This window comes from Protopterus annectens, chromosome 2.part0 (genome assembly GCF_019279795.1).
Source record: "Protopterus annectens isolate FY-2018-M chromosome 2.part0, PAN1.0, whole genome shotgun sequence".
NCBI lineage: Eukaryota > Metazoa > Chordata > Ceratodontiformes > Protopteridae > Protopterus > Protopterus annectens.
In genome coordinates, this window is record NC_056728.1 from 936,600,375 (window position 1) to 936,612,874 (window position 12,500).

The 12,500-nt window shown below is 40.7% G+C and overlaps 1 protein-coding gene across 1 annotated transcript in view; it reads right to left on the bottom strand.

The window, feature by feature from the left end:
* RUFY3 (RUN and FYVE domain containing 3) overlaps positions 1 to 12,500 on the bottom strand; it is a 1,044,108-nt gene that overhangs the window by 886,863 nt on the left and 144,745 nt on the right. The window contains exon 2 of the mRNA XM_044061198.1: positions 3,227 to 3,286. Within this exon, the coding sequence (XP_043917133.1) occupies positions 3,227 to 3,286 (60 nt within the window). The remainder of the gene's footprint in view (positions 1 to 3,226; positions 3,287 to 12,500) is intronic.

The following is a 12,500-nucleotide window of genomic DNA, read 5'->3' on the forward strand; positions in this document are numbered from 1 at the left end:
ACAAAGATTAAGACAAACTCTTTCAAAGGAGCAGAAGCTTAACAGAGTGCTGTAGCAGGCAAGAAGTTATACACATAATACAGACAGTTAGTAGAGTAAGTGATTCATATCAGGAGAGCAACACATTCATTATACTGTGATTTATATTGAATTACAAACTTTTGTGACTTAAGGGGGTATGAGCTGTTTTACACAGAAAATGATGAATATAACCTCCTTAAAAACACTAGATAATTTGTGGAACTGTTTGAAGAAATTTAAGGAGTAGCTTTTAGTACAATGGCTAAAGAATTATTTTTATTAATGCTTATTTGAAATTAGTTGCTTCAGACAAAGCTTTTTATGCAGATTCAACGATGAATCTAGTCAACTAGCATGCAAAACACATGCTAAAAAATGGGGAAAACTTTGGATGTGTTTACTACAGTTAAGAAAAGTAACTGCTAAATAATTTCAAATTCCAATGCTGTCTAGAATTGAGTCTCACATTGTAGATATGCATGAATCCATATGCTGGGGCAATTTGTATAAACAGTATAGCTGTTTCTGGTATTTATACAAAGGAGGGAGCATACTTTTTCAGACGGCATGTACAGTACATAGATCCAGATCTCGCTTGATCTGTGGGAAAAGAAAATTGCTAGGGTAAAATATTGATGTGTCAAATGGCAAAAAAAGCCAAAATTATTTACTTATTTATTTGTCTTTGATTACTGGGAAAGTCTGACTGGGTAATACCCATTTTCAGGGCAGGTCTGAGGAGAAAAGCTCCATTTGCTTATGTGATGTCCCCTTTCGGGGCCAATAATCAAGGAGCCTGAATCCTGATCACTGACACTGGACAGGGATGTTCACTTGGAACAAAAATTAATACACCCAGTATTTCTAGATGCAGCTCTCTGCATCAAGCACAATTTCTCCTTAAGAGCACCCAGGGAACACACTCCGCCCAGGGTCTGTGTTTTTCTCTCTCTCTCTCTCTCTATCCCCAGGTTTCCAATAAGGCTCCTCACTGGCACAGCTGCAGAGTTAAGTCCCCAGTCAAGTGTCCAAACCAAGTTCTCCACCACTCTCTCTGTAAAACCAGTGCTTCATGTCCCTGCTCCAAGTAGCTCTTACACACAGACACACACACACACACACACACACACACACACACACACACACACACACACACACACACACACACACATATATATCTGGGAAAGTCTAGCACAGGTTTTCTAGCTATGCCCTCTTCTGCCTTGACTACAAGGTAGTTACTGCCACCAGACACTCCCAGCTACTCTAAGTCTCTTACAAGGGTACCCAATTATATTGAGTGAAATTAATATTAATACGAATGGTAGTTTGACCAATGGAGTAAGGCTTTCAGGAGTGGTGCTCTGAAAGGTTAAAATATTCTCTAAAGGACCAGCCACAAAGATAAGTTTAAATATATTTAATAATAAATAATAAAATAATATGAAAATACTAAATATCTATTTACAATAAACACCAGAGTTTCAGGCACAGGAAATATTAACAATAACATAGGTGGACACACAATTACAGAAAAACAGTACTTAACTAATCTCACTATATTTTCCTGACTGATCTCAAGAGTTACTATTCCTGGTCACTTACTAGAGCAAGGAAAGATGAAGTAAGTGAGTTATCCTTCGATGACAGGTTCCAAAAACAGACTGCCATGAGACTTCAGTCTCAAATAGTATTAAAACATTATTTTTATTCTAGATTGCAGAATGGCATCAGATGCATCTGGTCATTTGACTTCTGGTTCCATTGCAATCCCCCATTGCTAGAAACTGCCAGGATCTGCTGCAGCTCTTGGAAGTCATAAAACCATAAAACGCTTCCACTCCCCCTACAGGAGCTAATAAATTATACTTTTTGCAGGCATTGCGTCTCTGGTTTCATTCAAAACTGTGAGATAGCATCTTTATGGCCTAGGAACAGTAATTTAATTTCTTACTATTTTCCAAAGTTAGCTGGAGCAGAGCTTAACCTTTTCGCCTCCTCCAGTACCATCTGTTAACATATGTATTTAATTCCATTACAATACAGTCAGGACCCACTGTTAGTACACTTTTAACAGAAGCAGCTTTACAAGTGCATTTTTCAACATAACCATCTCTACAAATCAGTTTGATATATAAATGGCACATAATTCTTTACAAAATTCCAGCTAACTGTGCTGGCATATGTTACATATCCACTACCCTACTTCTCCTGGCAGAGCTGGCAATACCACAACCACACATCACAGCTTACATTACATTATACTAAATTCTAATTAAATACATAGTAGTTACATTTCTATTTACATTTATACACAATCAGTAGTTCTATTTATACATTCTAAGATTTTACAGAAGTGGAAGTTACTAATGAGAAAGACCCAATGCAACTTAGTGGATTGTACAGGCAGCAGTTATGCATGAAAATTGTTTTGTCATTTGAGTGAGAGCAGCACGAGTCAAGTAGTTAAACATACCAAAAGTCGCATCAATATGGGGGGAGGTGGATAATCTATGTACAGGCCTCCACTAAGTAAATATTCTAACTTTGATTTTCTGCATCTGCAGTGAAAAGAGTATTTCCTTTTCCTGATATTATTCAATGTCACGGTTACTATCCAAGCACTCTGGATTTTGGCTTTATGCCATATTGCTATTTTCCTTTCAGTGTTACTCTGCTCAGGCATACAATCATTGATGTTATAAAATGTAAGCCATTTTTAATGGGATGTGGATGATCTGAACACATCTGAAATTAAACATTTTAGATGTTGAAACAGCATCACAGCACCGAGTGACCTAACATACCAACATTGTGGCTAGACTCTAACCTGTTACTTAATATATTGAAGCCTGCTTTATTAGTGGTTGCTCAGACACAGTGACTTTCACACACAAAAAGATATGCCTATGCCAAAATATCTTCATGCTGACAAATATTATTTGAATGTAAAAGTACTTCACCAGAGAAAATAACTGTCACTATAGTATTATAGTAGCTTCCATTTCATATATCTTTTGAAGGAAAAAGCAAAGGTATCTTCACTGAATTTTTTTTCATTTCTTGTTCTTCTTAATCAGCTTTTTGTACATATGTTTGTACCAGAAAGGTATACATTTCTGCATACTAATACCATCAGACTAATACATTCCAATTAGTTACAGCCAACCAAACTTAAAAGTGAAAATGTTGCTATGATACGCACCTTCTGTATCATCAAGCATTTGCATTTGCTCCACCATATCTGTTAAATCCTCCCAAGAGCCTTTGCAAACAGCAGTGAAAAAAAAGAAAAAGGATAGAATGTCATGCAGATCATGTTTTAAAAGGAAAAGAATCATAAACAAAGCTTTGAAAATGGGCAACTAAGTGGGAGGTTATTAAACTACAACAGTACAAAACTACTGTCTACTGGAAGGAATAATTTAGTTTAAAGACACACACACACACACACACACACACACACAAACACACACACACACATATAAAATCAATAGTATAAAACATGTCTACTGAAAGGAATAATTTAGTTTAAAGAGCGACACATACACAGACATGCACACATCGATAGACGTATACAATGTTCAGTTTCACACACACACACACACACACACACACACACACACACACACACACACAATGATGGATGTTTACAATGTACAATCACACACACACACACACAAACACACACACACACACACACACACACACACACACACACACACACACACACACACACACACACACACACACACACACACACACACACACGCGCACACACACACACACACACACATGTGCAGAACACACCTGCATGTACATGCTTACACAGAAGTACTTAAGTTAATGGATAGCTAATAGAAGACCAATAAGCATGAACTTTTAAAGGGATGAATAATTATGGCTGAATAACTGAAGCTTTGCCAGTCATTCACATTATAGCGTTTCTGACAGTCTTTGGATTGAACTGCTTTCATTTATTATTAATACGTCAGCACTTTTGCTGCTTGGTGGTCTGGTCTTCCACCCTTCCAGATGGGAATAGGGATAGAATGGGCAGCTGCTTAATAAATATTTTAGATTACTTAAAACAAATGCTTCTGGGAGGTAAAATGGCAGTATTTTTTGTAGTCACCTATAAACAACAATAGTTAAAATAATTCTAGACACATCAAGCTGTAAGTCATGATTTAAGAGACTCATCTTCTGTTTGAACAGCAGAAATGTTCCTCTTATTTCTATTTTGCATTGCACCTACTCCTTCATGGGGCTGACACTTAACCAAAAGTGATGCAGTTCAGTGCTCTGCATAATTTCCATTTCTGCTTGATGATAATATTACTATGGGACTATTTATGACAGAGCTAAGGAAAATTAGAAGAAAGTTTTCAGCAAACAGCAAGCACTCTAAATTGTATTCATGATAAAGTAGTCAAATTCATTCCACAGCAAAATGATAAGCTACAGTAAGTAAAAAGAGAGGAATGTTACAAAGATGCAGGCAGCATGGATAAGCATACTGTCTTTGTAATTATCAGCCATATCCAAGTCTAATTATTACAAGAGGTCAAGAAGGCACTGAAAACAGTTTTCAAACTTTGCATATGTATTAGAAATGTTGATGTCTGAAAATCATTCATAAGCTAACAACAGCAATAATTTGCTTGTATAAGATCCCACTTGTACAGCTATGTGACTTTAAAATTCACCCGAGAGCAAATGCATTTACTGAACAGTCCTATGGTTCTGGTTTAAGCTACAGCTTGTACAAAGTGTTATGATTCTGTAGTGAAAGATTACTTTAAATGTAATTGTAAAGGACAGCTTGTTGTTTGAACATTCTATTCTAAGCAGCTGTGCAATATGATGAAATTTCGTACTTTTTATTATATCTCACTTTAGTTTTGTGGCAATGATACCTTATTTTATTGGGTCTATATTATATGAATGAAGTTTTATAACTTCGAATACCGTATGATCGACACCATATGGCCGAAGTTATAAAACTTCGAATAGTTAAAAAAAAATGGGTTAAAGCAGGGGGGAAAGCACCCCCCCCACACCCCGCTCTTTAAATATACCAACTCCAAGATCACACTACAGTGCAGTAAAGGGAGGTCTTCCCTTTACCGCATTATAGTGCTGTCTCGGAGCTGGTATATTTAAAGAGCAGGGGGTGTGGGGGGCAAAGCCCCCCATGTGGGGTGTGTAGGTGGGCTTGCCCCCCTGCTTACAACCCTTAGTTTAGGGTTTATTCTTTAATTTTATTTTTTTAACTATTCAAAGTTTTATAACTTTGACCATATGGTGTCGATCATGTGATATTTGAAGTTATAAAACTTCATTCATATAATATAGACCCATTTTATTTACTATTTTTTTGTTTTACTTTGGCATGGCCCAGGACATCACTGCAAGCATTTGAGCTACATTAGTCCATCCACCTTGTTAACAGTCAACTAAAGAAATGTGTCAGTCCCATAATAATTAACATATAAGACAAAGTTTGAAGGCTACATATTAAACGATGAACTGGATAAGTGTACACTGGTCATGCTTCCTCACTGAGAAGTGATAGACAGTATACAGAGGGAAATGTTGGCAGACTTCATGAATAGCAATGGTTCCAGAGACATCATGCAAAAGGGCAAAAAGCACATGTTCTGCTAATCCAGTCTGATGCAGTTCTACAAAAGGATGACAGCAGGAACTGCTAAGTGAAAGCTGGTGAATGAGGCATTTTCTTCAGAAAATAGCATGTAGGGAAACAGTGAGAAGTAAAATGTTTGGGGCATTTCCTGAGATGAGAAGACAGCTGGAAAAATTGTCAGCAGATAGAATGAAGGCAGCAGTGGTAAGGAGTGCCCTCATACTTGGAGAGCTGCTATTTAGTACAGAAGTTGGAAAGCAGGGTAAATATGTCCACAGATGACTCCAGTGTTTGAGCAGAGATCACTGGCAGGAGGAATTAATATCTGTCGTAATCTGGTAAGACTGCCAGAGTTGGGTGGACAGGTGAAAGTTAATGTTTAATTCATGCATTTTGAGGAAGACAATGTAAGGGGTAATTTACTAGGTAAAAGGAAAGTACAGTTGTGTACACTTACCATAAATATGTTCGAGTGTATTCACTGTTGCAGTCATTACACTTGGGTTATCCTGCTGGCAGGCTACCCTCAGTCGGCCTGAATTCCAAAGTCTAGGTCCAGCATCGGTTGCTGTCACCTCTTCCCTTATGTCAGTGCGCCAGGGGTATAAAAGATGCAGCTGATGCCATTTTCTTCAGGTTTTCTTGCCCCAGATATCAGGTGCCCCCAAAAGGGTAGGCTAAAAATATGCCAATAAAACATGCAAGCACCAAAATATAGTATACCTTCATCTACAAGCAAATACACCACATAGGTTGTATTAAATTAGAGAAGTGCAGATAAGTTGCAGCAAAGATAAGGGGGATGGTGGGTGGGTAACCTGGACTGCAACAGTGAATACACTAACATCTACATTTATGGTAAGTGTACACAACTGTACTATGTTATTCGTGTTTCACTGTTGCAGTCATTACACTTGGGTTGAATCCCAAAGCTATGGTTGGGAGGCTGGAGCTAAATAGCATTAGGAGCGGCTATGAGGCCCTGCAGAACTGCAGTGGCAAAGCCTTCCCTGGATTTAGAGTAGAGTGGTAAATGATAGTGCTTTGTAAAGGTGTGCACTGAACTCCAGGTAGCAGCCTTTAAAATGTCTTTGGTTGGTACTCCCCTGAGGAAGGCTGCTGAAGTGGCTGCTGCTCTGGTTGAATGTGGCCTAATGCCCTTAGGCACTGGCTTGCCATGTTGAGAATAGCAGAAACTAATGCAGTGGCCTATCCACTTTGAAATAGTCTGCTTTGAGATCACCTTTCCTTGTGATCCTGCAGCATATGCCACTAGTAGTTGCTCTGTCTTTCTGAAAGCTTTGGTTCTGTTCAAGTAGAAGCGTAGCTGTCTGTGTATGTCCAAAGAATGCAGAATTCTCTTCCCCTTATTCTGTGGGTTTGGATAAAAAGTAGGCAGATGAATAGTTTATTTAAGGGCCACATTGGACACTACCTTAGGCATAAATGTGGGGTTTGTCCTCAGAGAAACCCTGTCTGGATAAAAAATGATAAAAGGTTGCACAGCCATGAGTGCCTGTAGCTCTGAGACTCATCTTGCAGAGGTTATTGCTAGGAGCAGAGCTGTTTTCCAAGATAAAAACTTTATATCAGCTGTAGCGGCTGGCTTAAAAGGAGGCAGGGTGAGTTTTTCCAAGACATAATTGAGGTCCCATGCAGGTATTGGTGATCTCCTTGGAGGCCTTAAGTTTTTGGCTCCTCTGAGGTACTGTCTTAACAAGGGGTGAGAAAAGATTGGTGGCTCTGTATTGTAATGAGCCGAAATGGTAGAGGCATGAATTTTAATTGATGAAAAGGATAGGCCTTTGTCCAGCATCTCAGTTAAGTATTGCAAAATCTGAGGAATATTTGGTACAGCTGTGTCAATTCCTTGTGCCTGGTTCCAAGCACAGAATCTCTTCCATTTTCCAGCGTAAGATTTTCTGGTACTAGGCCTTCTGGCCTCCAAAATGACATCCATTACAGCTTTTGTGAGAGGCGCGTTTTGTATGACTACATTATCTGCCATGCTGCCAGATTTAAGGTCTTTAGTTGGCTGTGCAGGATCTAATTGTTTTGTTGGGATAGTGGATGAAGTCTTTGAGGCAAGGTCCAAGCCGGGCATTGAGACAAGTTCCTTAGGATTGGATACCAGTACTGGCGAGGCCAGTCTGGGGCAATCAGTATCATCTTTGGCTTCTCTTGTCTGACCTTTAGGAGTACCTTGGGGAGGAAAGGCAGTGGAGGAAAGGCATATACTGCTAAGCTTTTCCAGCTGAAAGATAGGGCGTCCACTTTCCATGCTTGTCTGTGATAAGTCCTTGTGCAGAATCTTTTTAGTTGGTAGTTGTGAGGAGAGGCAAATAGATCTATATCCGGGCATCCCCATTTCCTTGTTATCATGCTGAAGACTTGTGGATCCAATTTCCACTCGTGGGGATCCATGAGGTTTCTGCTTAGTTCATCTGCCAGAGTATTTATCTTTCCTGGCAGGAATTGTGCCTGCAGATGTACTTGGTAAGTCAAAGCTGTGTCCCACAAAGTCATGGCTAGTCTGCAAAGGGGGTAAGAATGACTGCCTCCCTGCTTGTTTATATACCACATGACCATGGTGTCAGTAGTTGTCCCAGATGAAGTAGGTCCTTGAAGGCTGTCAGGGCATTCTGAACAGCTAGCATCTCTTTTTGATTGATATGTAGATGCATTTGGTTTGCGAACCATGTGCCTTGAATACATCTTCCTGCCATGTGGGCCCCCCAGGCATAATCTGATGCATCCGTTGTTAATGTCTGCCTGGCTGGGGGTAAAGTGAATGGCTGTCCCTTGTTCTGGTGACAAGCCTTCGCCCACCATCGAAACTCCTGTTGCAGGCAGGGAATGAGGGTAGTTATTGTTTCCAGGCTGTGGCAATGTTGAGTCCAAACACTTTTTAGGTACCATTAAAGTTTCCTCATATGCAGTCTTGCATATGGAATTAGTAGAATGCAGGATGCCATGAAGCCCAAAGCCTGCAGAATTTATCTTGCAGATAACTGGGCCTTTGTTGCCAACAGGTTGAAATAGGTAGTCAGATGTCTTTGTTTGTCTGGTGTGAGATAAGCCATCTGGGCAGTTGTATTTAAGCTTGCACCCAGGAATATTATCTCTCGAGAGGGTACTAGTTTTGATTTATTTTCGTTGACAGTGTACCCTAGGCCTGTTAGAAATCTCTTTACAAATGCCAGATGCTGTAATAGAATGTCCTTGTTCTCTGCTTGAATGAGACAGTCATCCAAGTATTCCTCTTTGTCTGCAGAATGCAATTACTGGTGCCAGGCACTTTGTGAAGACCCTGGGCGCAGTAGATAAGCCAAAGGGCAGTGCAGAGAATTGGTAGTGCATTGAGCCAGCTTTGAATCTGAGGTATCTTCTGCATGTTTGTCTGATTGGGACATGCAGGTATGCCTCTTTTAGGTCTAAAGTCACAAGCCAAGCCTTCGTGCCCAGCATGGGCAGAAGTTGCTGTAGAGTCAACATTTTGAATTTTGGTATATCCAGAAATGTGTTTAGAATAGATAGGTCCAGTACTGGTCTCCAGGTCTTGTCCTTTCTTGGTACCAAGAACAGTCTTGAATAAAATAGTTTTCTCTGCTCTTGCTCTGGTACTTGTTGAATGGCCCTCATGTCCATGAGGGATGAGACTTGCTTTTGTGCCTCAGCCCATTGATGTTTTGGCAGGTCTGGCCAACCGTTTGTTCTTGGTAGGGTATGAAAGTGAAACTTGTAGCCTTGTGCCACTATGTCAAGGACCCATTTGTCCTGGGTTATTATGTGCCAATTTTAAGAAAAAAGTGCACGTTTTCCCCCTAAAGGTGCCAGAAGATAAGTGCTTGGTGCAGGCAGGGGGAAGTCATTGGGACTGTTTCCTGTATGGCTGTGATTTGTCTTCTCCACTTTTGGAGGTAGAAGCACCCCATTGTTTAGACCTGTACGAACCTTGGGGCTGGGATCTTCCTCTTGGGCATCTGTATCTGCCCCTTTGTGGTCTGTCTGACACTGGAAAGGACCAGTTCTTTGTAGGCCAGTGTCTGCTAAATCTTGGAGGCTGTACCTGTAAGAAATCCTTAACCGTTTGCATAGATTTAGCTTTGTCCTCCATTTTCATTAACACCTCTTCTGCTTTAACACCAAACAAGGTATCATGCTGTAATGGGGCATCTAATAATTTTGCTTTGACATGATCAGGCAGATTTTGTTCCTTTAACCAAGCATGCCTCCTGTTGACAGAACCTGTAACCACGGGCCTCCAAAGAATCAAAACCACATTGCAAAGTATGCTTTCCAACTTGTTCAGCTGCATGCAATAAATCCTGCATTTCTTTGTTTTCTGCACATTCAGAATTTATCAACATTTTCTGTTTAAGCAGTGACATAATATATTGCTGATATGTGAGCATATGAAACTGACAATTTAAAGCCCTTATAGCCAAGGTAGCAGAAGTGTAAATCTTTTTTCCCCATCTGTCCAGTGCTCTAGAATCCCTGTCAAAGGGGGTAGGGTTTTTTGCAGTGGAAGCCTTGACCCCTTTGGGACCCTGAGAGATAGTTTCTGGGTCAGCAGCAGGGTTTTTGAAAAGGAATTTATGAGAGTCAGGAACCCTGTAGTACCTGTCCGGCTTAACAGGAGCTGGAGGTAAGGAGTCAGGGGTCAGACTGAACTCTGAAAATACATCATCAACAATGTCTAACACAGGTGGAATAGCTAGGGGCCTGTGTTGTGGTAGTAAAAGGAAGTCTCTGAGCCTTTTCTTAGATTCTGAAAAATCTTGGCTCTCCCAGTGGAAATGCTCCCTCATGGTATGCAAGGTTTCCCCAAAAGAGTAATCCTCAGGAGGAGAGGCTGAAGGGATAGATTCTTCAGCATCAGAATCCTCATAGGGAGGAAGAGAGTATTCCTGATCAGAAGAGGAATCAGATGAAATGGAAACCTGATCTGAAGATTCATATTCTGTATCTTGCATAGGCCTTTTATCAGGTGGGGGATGGGAACCCCTGATTAAAGTAATTAAGTCTTCGGCCATTTAGAGCATCTGTTTTTTGGGCATGGAGGCCTGTCCATGAGGCTGTTGTACTTGTTTCTTTGTCTTTAAAGGTGCTTTAGTCTTTGCATTTGAAGCTGAAGTCATTTTAATGTATAATTGAGTAGGTCTGAAAACACCCTCAGAAGCCGATGCCTGCTCAGCGGCTCCGGACCCATCTGAGGGAATAGTCTCTGAAGGTCCAATACCTTGAGCTTCCAGTGGCCTAGTTGACTCCACGTGGGAGTCGGTAGCGGTCTGCGGGTCTAAAGTAGCGGGCATCAGGGGCTGCGAAGGCACCTCACTGAGAACCGACAAACCGGCAACTAGCTTAGAAGAAGCCTCGTCGTCGGTTTTGGACCTCGGATGACTGTCCTTTTCTTTTTCTTTGCGTTTCTTGTGAATTCCAGTAGTCGGATGACTATCCGACGACATCGTATAATTAAATCTTCTGCCAAAATAGTGTAATGCAAAATTGTACTGACGCTTAATAGTGCGTTGGTTAAATCTAGCACAAAACCGACAGCTAGCAATGTCGTAGTCAGGGCCTAGGCAAGGAATACAGTAAGAATGAAAGTCCTTATGAGGTATTTGCTTCCCACAAGAAATACAATTATTAACTTTTTCTGACATCGGTCTGGAGCAAGAAAAAAGTTTCCCCAATGGGGTACTTAGCTTTTAATGAAGACTTCGGATCTGAAATTCGAACATGAAAATCTCAGGAGTCGGCCGACCGGCACTTGCAAACTTCTTATGCTTCGGGCACTGTGCGGCAAGAAAGACTGAAGAAAATGGCATCGGCTGCATCTTTTATACCCCTGGCGCACTGACATCAGGAAAGGGGTGACAGCAACCAACGCCAGACCTAGACTTTGGAATTCAGGCCGACTGAGGGTAGCCTGCCAGCAGGATAACCCAAGTGTAATGACTGCAACAGTGAAACATGAAGAACATCTGAGATGAAGGAAAACAAACAAAAAATATTGAATGTGTGATAATATACATGCATTTTATCAAAGCAGACAATGAGAAAGCTAATATAAACACAATGATGTATGGGTTCCAGAAACCATTGTTTCACTCTTGCTGCCACTAGTGAAGTCTTTTATGGTATTTTCTGTTCAGTCCTGGAGTGACTCAGGCTGGTCAGGACTGTGCAGAGAGCCACAGAGGAGATGAAAAAGGGCTTGGCAATATAAGGAAATAACAAGGGCTCTGCTGAAATGCTTCCTCAGGGAGAGAAAGAATAGGGGTGCCTTAATAGATGGCACATGGCCAGTATGGGCCTAAAGTAGAAGTATGGGGACCAAATGAGAATATTAGTGGCAACAAGGGAGAAAATAAGTATGACTTCTTGTAATGCTATGTTTTTGAAATGATAAGACCCCAGAGCAACCAGACAGAATAGTGATTAGAAGGCATCCGAGGGACCGAAAAGACCCTAAGATAGATGGTAAAAGGAATGATGCAAAGGAATAGACTGCAATACTTTCAAACAGACATACATATATGCATACATACAAAGCACACGTTATACATACATTTATACATACTTTAGCTGGTAGAAAAAATGACCAATGACCTCTGTTCAACCTATCTGTTGTAGTTGGAAGCTGTCCTCCCCCTTTCCCCCTCATTTCCTTCGTACGTCGTAGACCCTACAGATGGAATCAGTTGGCCTGCACTGTACTGTGCCAGCAGTCTAACAGCCTATTTTAACTATATACAACCCTTTCTGTGAAGAAATGCTTTCTTTGTCTAAGCTGTAATTTGTTCCATCAGTTTGAAAATCT